At 40.9% G+C, this 7,260-nt stretch overlaps 1 protein-coding gene across 1 annotated transcript in view; it reads right to left on the bottom strand.

Moving 5' to 3' along the window:
- Positions 1 to 2,925: 2,925 nt before the first annotated feature.
- The window catches only part of LHFPL3 (LHFPL tetraspan subfamily member 3), a 625,767-nt gene continuing 621,432 nt past the window's right edge, over positions 2,926 to 7,260 (bottom strand). The window contains exon 3 of the mRNA XM_055420726.2: positions 2,926 to 3,848. Within this exon, the coding sequence (XP_055276701.1) occupies positions 3,820 to 3,848 (29 nt within the window). The 3' untranslated portion in view covers positions 2,926 to 3,819. The remainder of the gene's footprint in view (positions 3,849 to 7,260) is intronic.

The raw sequence follows: 7,260 nt of genomic DNA, 5'->3' as shown, positions 1-7,260 counted from the left end.
TTAAAAAGCAGACACATCACCTTGCTGACAAAGGTCCGTATAGTCAAAGGTATAATTTTTCCAGTAGTCAAGTATGGATGTGAGAGTTGGACCATAAAGAAAGAATTGATGCTTTTGAATTATAGTGCTGGAGAAGACTCTTGAGACTCCCTTGGACAGCAAGAAGATCAAACCAGTCAATCCTATTAGAAATCAATCCTGAATATTCATTGGAAGGACTGATATTGAGGTTGAAGCTCCAATACTTTGGCCACATGATGGGAAGAATCGACTCACTGATGCTGGGAAAGATTGAAGACAAAAGAAGCGGGCAGCAGAGGATGAGATGGTTAGACAGCATCATCAACTCAATGGACATGAAGCTGAGCGAATTCTGGGAGATAGTGAAGGTCAGAGGAGCTTGGTGTCCTGCAGTCCATGGGACACAAAGAGTCGGACACAACAAGTGAACAGCAACAACAACTAGAGCATCTATTATTATTAGCAGACATTTCCTTTCTATTATCTGTTTTCCTACCAGAACATGAGACCCATAGGAGCAGGGTCATATGTTTCTGGTTCACCACTATCTTTCCCAGGATTTAGAATAATTTCAGACACACAGTAAGGACTCAGTGCATGTTTGGTGAATGACTAGAGCTGAGTCCTGGCAAAATCATCTCTGTAGACAGGACCTAGGCTTTCCAGTGCTCCACTGTGCCCACTACTTCCTATTATCTAGGCAGCCCAGCATGCTTTGCTCTGTAACTTACTTATCTCCCTGGCTCTAGTAGGTATTTGAGTTTGAAATCCCTACTTATAATGTTAGTTTAATTATTTTCCACATTTTGAGAGCAGAGGCCATGTTTATGTTTCTTTTCTTCTTCAATATCTTGCAAATAGTAGGGGGGTAGGAATTAAATTCATTGAGTATATTGCCTACTAGTCAAGCACCAGCATAGCACTATACCTTAATTTATAGCCTCACAACACCACTATAGGGCCAGGCTTTATTGTTTGTGTTCATTTAATAGGTGAGGACACCAAGGCTTAGAACTGTTTAGACTTACGCAGTAAACGAAGGATCTGGCATTAGGACCTACCCAGACAACACGTACTCAATGTGCACTACTGCAAAACTGCTGCTCATGTCTAGGGAACAGGTGATTGTTTCAATATGCAAGAGCCAAGGTGGAGCAACTAACTGGGTATTTCAGAATATTTCAGGCCAGGTTTTACTTAACAGTCTGGCTATTCATTTCTCAGTTTCATTCCACTGAGTCTATGAAGGTTTAGCTTGATGTGTGTCTCTACTTGGTGAGAAGAGGCTTTGGAGGTATTAATCATGCCTTTCACATGATGAGGGTTCTGTACGCCCAATAAATGTCTGCTTTTGGCAAATATTATGGAATCTGACAGCAAGGAGATTTCTCAAAGATGGTTATTTCAGTCAAATCATCACCTGTCACTAGATCACTGAACAAAGACAGAGGCTGAATACGATGAATGTATGCCACAACACCGATCTTTTAAATAACAAAATCTTATTTTTATTTTATTTTTTTACAGAAATTCAGATATTCCAACAAATTTCTTTACATTTCCTGGACCTTAAAAAATTACACACAACTTTTGGACGCAATACAACAGAACAGAATGAGAAAGGGAGTCACTTTTTTTTTAAAAAAGATAAAAACATACTTCTTATACCTAATTAACATTCAGTGATTTACATGTGTTTTACCTATGTACAAATGGTACACTGTCAATGACCCATCTTCAGAGCACTATGGTATGCTAAATTACACTTAGGTTTTATGGAAAACAACTCTTAAAAACACTTGCATGTGGATAGGAAGCACTTTTTCATTTTCATAAACACCACTATTAGTGTTGTAGGACTCCCAGTGGAATCTACAATTTACATGGATTAGAGAAAGCCAATACCTTCTATTTTTATTGTAGGTAAAGTAGAGAGGTACCTCCCCTTAACTAAAAGATGAATTCTTGAAAAGTTGTGTGTAATTAAAGTTCGTAAGTAGGGGGTTTTGGATGCAGAGGGAGAGCTAATATTTAAAGCAACAAATAACTCCCAGAACAGCTAATACTTTAGAGATAATAAGTACTCCCCTAATGTGGTTCTTTAGAAAATCCATATCTTTGTGAATTGTGTTTCACTTATTTGACTCTATCTGTAATAAACATTTTAGCCATTTGAAACATAAAACTCATCTGGGGTGAAAAAATGCTAACACCAGAGACACTGACAAAACTACGAGTGTGAGACAGGATAAGAGAAATCAACCATGATCTGTATCTTGGTTGATTCTTCTTGTATTACTCTCCATTATTCCAATAATACATACTAAATGGATTTTAATTTTGAGTTCAAAAATGAAGGCATTCTACATGTTCATGTTTTCTGCTCAGGTATAGAATATGGTTTGGCTTATACTGATAATTCCTGCACATACATTTTAGCTTGTGTCATTCTCAAGCAATTGGCTACTCCAATATTAAATATTTTTCTGTTGTTGCATACTGCAGGATATGTGATGAGGGTGATGGAGGGGACGCCTGGGAGCAAAAGATTGTTGAAGACAACTGATCATTTGTCACTACTTCTAAATGGCAATCAACTAAAAACAAACAAACAAACCACAAAAAACTGAGTGTTCTTGAAACTAAAATCAGTAAACAAAAAGGCTTACTCCTACCAAGTTTCTTTGACCTGTATTAAGTATATAGTCATTTAGTTCTAAGGCTATTAAATTATTATTTATTTTGTTAGTACCACTTACTATCATTTAGAAATAGGTTTAATGGAATGGAGTTATTTTTAAAATAAAAATGAATGCCTGTCAGTAAGGGAAAGAAAGGATATGGATTTCTGATGATATGACAAAGAAATAGAAAAAGAAGATATTTTAGATGTTTATTTGTAAAGTATATTAAATTCTTACACATATTACTAGGGGCAATTAGAAAAAGTGTTTATTTGATAGCAGCCTATATATTACATGTGAGCATTCAAGGTGAAAATGAACTTTTTATATTTTTCAGAGTTCCTTGATGCTGTTTCCTGAAAGATAGGGAAGTCTATGTTGCTCAGGAACCTATGATGTAAAGATGTACTTCCTGTAATATACAGCTTGATGGAGTAATAGTATATGTCAGAAACACTTTCTCAGTAAGAACTGGTACAGACAGATTAAACTGAACAAAAACTCAGTAAAAAGTTTGAAGCGTTAACATCTCTTAACTGAGTGGTTGTAACTAATTACACAGTGACATAAATGAACGGCAGAGATGGGAACCAAAGGTCATGGCTCCTATGAAAATTCTCAGAGGCATTTTCTAAGACGCTTTCTCAATAACTGATGGTTGATCAGCCTCTTGGCTATTGAGACAGGAATAATTTAGGATGCACTGCCTTTTTTAAAATAATGTTGAAAGATTAAAGCTTTTTGTTTTCTGTTTGATTAAAAAAGGACAGTTTACAAACCTCAGTACATATATATTTTACATGTAAATTCTAGCACATTTATATTCCTCTTCCTTAAAATGTTTCCTGAATGTGATTTCTCATGAATGTCATCTGCTCTTATTCAATGATAGTTTCCAATGAGCTGGTGTTTAATCCGTGATCGTATCTCCTTTCAGGAAAATCACTCCCATCTCTGCCGATCTAGGTTTAGTAGATGCTTTGACAGTTGGATGCTTCACTCTTGCCGGTATCCATCTCGGTACGCTGATCTCTCCCAAGCGTCTTCCTTCTCGATGCTGATGTACAAAAGCTGTTATTCGATTAGTTTAGCTGTTATTTGATTTGTTTTGTGCTCATTCTAGAGAATATTGGCTTAGCAGAACTGCAGAGGGGGGTGGGGGGGATGGGCAAGAGAAAGAGAAAAGAGAGAAAGAACAAATGCATCATTTTCTGTCCTCAAGATTTTTGTGCATATTTGTCAAGGAAAAACCATACCAACAAATGCACCTTAGATTTGTTATCAAACAAGACGGAAAGGAGTGAGGTTTCTGGTCCAGTAAACAAACAGCACAGCCTTCCTGGTGAGGGGGGTCCCCTGATAATTCAGGCATGCATATTCCCCACATGTGGATGAAGATTACAGGCTGCTTTGAAGGAGCAAGGAAGAACGCAAAATGATCCCATGCATCACCGATTTTTCTGCCTGGCACAGAAAATGCTTCACTTGAGTGTTTTCCTTTTCCTTCCAAGTTTTATTTATTATTGAATGAACATTATAACAGTTTCATAAGGAAGGACTACAGAGATGAATCCTCCACAATCTGATCACTTTGAGACACCAGCTGTTTTCGTCCCACATCTCTTTCTATTCCTTATCTGAGGTGTGCACTTATTTGATATAGTTGGAATCACAGTGTAGATGACATTTTCAACACAATATTAAAAACAATTTCCTATATTTCCACTCTCTGCATCATCAGCATCAGTTTCTCATGACTCTATTATATTCCATTCCCTTCTCATTCCTCTCCAGGCCACGCTCAATATTCCACCCCCAATGATTTCACCACTGTCAGATACATAGATACGTTTCTGTTTCTTTTGTTACTATCGAAAATGAATATTCTTGCATATGAAACTTGACTTGCCCTTTTAAAGTCTTTTCTTCCGGACAAATGCTCAGGGGGAGGCTGCTTTTCCTCTTCTGCAACATATTTGGAACTGTGCCTGTATTGACAAAGACCACAGATGGTGTGATCTACTCCATCCTCTGGCTAATTTTCATAGATTTTGCCACTGCTAACCAGGAGTTAGGGGTACCTGATACATTGTGAAGATGGGCCAGTGCACCTAGTAGCTCAGATTGGGGCTGACAGAAAACAATCTGTTGGGTTTTGAATCACGGAGTGCTTAGAAACACAAATTATAATAAAACAATTGGCCCATTATCCAGTTATAGTCCTCATCCCACGTTTTAAGAAAGATAATGCTTTCTGCATAATGCAAGAGAAACCCCTGAAAGATTCTGCCGTTGTTTCTAGAATTTATCCCCTTGTTGGCTTCCAACAGGCTTTAAAAAATCTTAGCGCACATTGTGATTTTTAACGAACTTCTCTCAGTCAGAGAAGTTGCTTTAATGTACCCAGACTACACAGGGGATAATTGAAATGTGATCATGCCATAATGATGATTAGTCTGTAACGATTCTCTGAGCTTGAATCATGCTGGCAGAGGCCCTCTGGAAGGGAATGCTTTCTTCAGATAAGCAACGTAAACCAGCAATCCAAGGATCTGACATAGTGCCACAGGCACTTCTGAACTTGAGTGGTCTCTGCTGCAGTGTCATGGAGGTGCTCTGGCTCGATGGAATCCAAAGTTGGGCTTGTGTGTCCATGATTCCACTGCTCCAGCAATTAATTCGCTCATTCTGCATCATTTTCTATTTAAAATCCACAAAACTGAATATCTGAGTTTTCCAGCAAGATTTGTGAAAGGTGCTACCTGGGGAGGGAGAAGGGGAGGAGTGAGTGGGGTTGCAAATGTGGGAAGGAGAATAGGGAAATGGTGATGAAAAGTGACCCTGCATGTGGAAGTGCACTTCTCAGGGATGTACGTCTGTGATGCAGGGGACAAGGGAGACAAGAGGGAGTCCCTGTTGTATTGAGGTTCACAAATGAATATACCCCTGATTTAATGATAGAAAAGTCTGCTTTGGTTGAACCATTTGTTTCCAGGTAGCGCTAGTGGTAAAGAACCCGCCTGCCAGTGAAGAAGATATGAGACATGAGTTGGATCCTTGGCTTGGGAAGATCCCCTGGAGGAGGGGATGGCAACCCACCTCAGTATTCTTGCCTAGAGAATCCCATGGACAGAAGAGCCAGGAGGGCTATGGTCCACAGGGTCACAGAGAGTCGGACACGACTGAAGTGACTTAGCACACACGCACACAGAACCCAAGACTCCCACTTTCTCTCTCCCCAGTACTAAGCTGCCTGATTTGGCCTTATAACATCACATTGGGCTGGGAAGAGAGCAGACAGGGGTGGAAGGGCTTCAGATCAGCCCCTAGAGCTCTGACATCCAAGCCTGGGGAGAAAGGAACTTTCTATAGGAAAAGCACCTCCCTGGGAAGATCCTGAGCTTTCTTGTACAAAGGGAACCTCTGTGGCCAGTCTCACAGGGTTTCCTATTTATGCCCCACCATCTTGGCCCATGACCGAGGGGCAGACCAGGACAAGTCTTTCATCACCAACCCTTCCTGGATCTGCTCTGGTCTTGGGTCACAGGTAGCCACTGCATAGCCAAATGCCTCATTGGGTCCCTCACTGCAATCTCACCTTCAATTTCTCAGCTCTTCCTTCTTAGAGCTCTCTTCTTTGTTGACCACTGTTGGCATTGGGGCTACACTCCCCAACCCCAGTGCTAACCTTGGGCAGGGAGCTGAGGAATGAGTGGGAAAAGAGACAGTGAGGCCTTTGAGCCAGGCCTGGACAAAGGGAGGCCAGTGGTTCTCTTTGCATACGAGATTCAAGGAGGTGCTCACTCTTAGGGTTATGCAAACACAGGACAAGGGCCTCCTTAAATTTTGCATGCTAAGCTCCTCACCGGCCTCACCCTAGTGCCAGTCCTGCTGTGAGCGCAGGCTGCACTGTCACCAGATCCCCTGGGGAAGCTGGCTGGGCTGGGGTTACTCAGACATGGCTCCCACTGTGTATTCTTTCTTTCTAGAAAGACTGACTCCACAATGCAACAGGAACCCTGGGGCATACAAGAATTCTGCAGCATGTGCTAGGCTCAACGAACCAACACTTGTGTTCCAGGGGTGATCAGAACACCAACATTCCCCACACAAAGCCAGGACAACACTCTGTAGAAGCAGTGCAGTGAGAATGCTGCCATGATTACTTAAATGGCCTGCACAAAGAATTTTCCACCTGAAGGCTTGGAGGGGCTAGCCCTTCAAGCAAATGTGTGAAGCTGGCAGGTTAAGAGGGTAAAGGGCAGGGCTTTCCCCTCCAGATGCTGCTGTCATTCCTTCTAGTGATTCTGAGACACCAGGGCCATCTGCAGAATTTGGTGGCAGCGTTAGCATGGTTACACTGTGATCTTTGCTTCATAAAACTTTCTGCTTTTTTCAAAATTCTTGCTAACATTTCCCACACACCATGGATGTTGCATAGCTCAGGGGAGTCAGTTTAAAAGCTGTCATCTTCTCCTAGGTTTGTACAGAGCAGGACTGAATAAATAAGTCATTCAGTGCTGCTGTGGATCTTTGTTCAATTGGGTTTGTCCTC

This window comes from Moschus berezovskii, chromosome 3 (genome assembly GCF_049115385.1).
Source record: "Moschus berezovskii isolate FMDL1 chromosome 3, NW_MosBer_1.0, whole genome shotgun sequence".
Classification (NCBI taxonomy): domain Eukaryota; kingdom Metazoa; phylum Chordata; class Mammalia; order Artiodactyla; family Moschidae; genus Moschus; species Moschus berezovskii.
The sequence above is the reverse complement of the archived record's forward strand: the minus strand, read 5'-3'. Positions and strand labels throughout refer to the sequence as shown.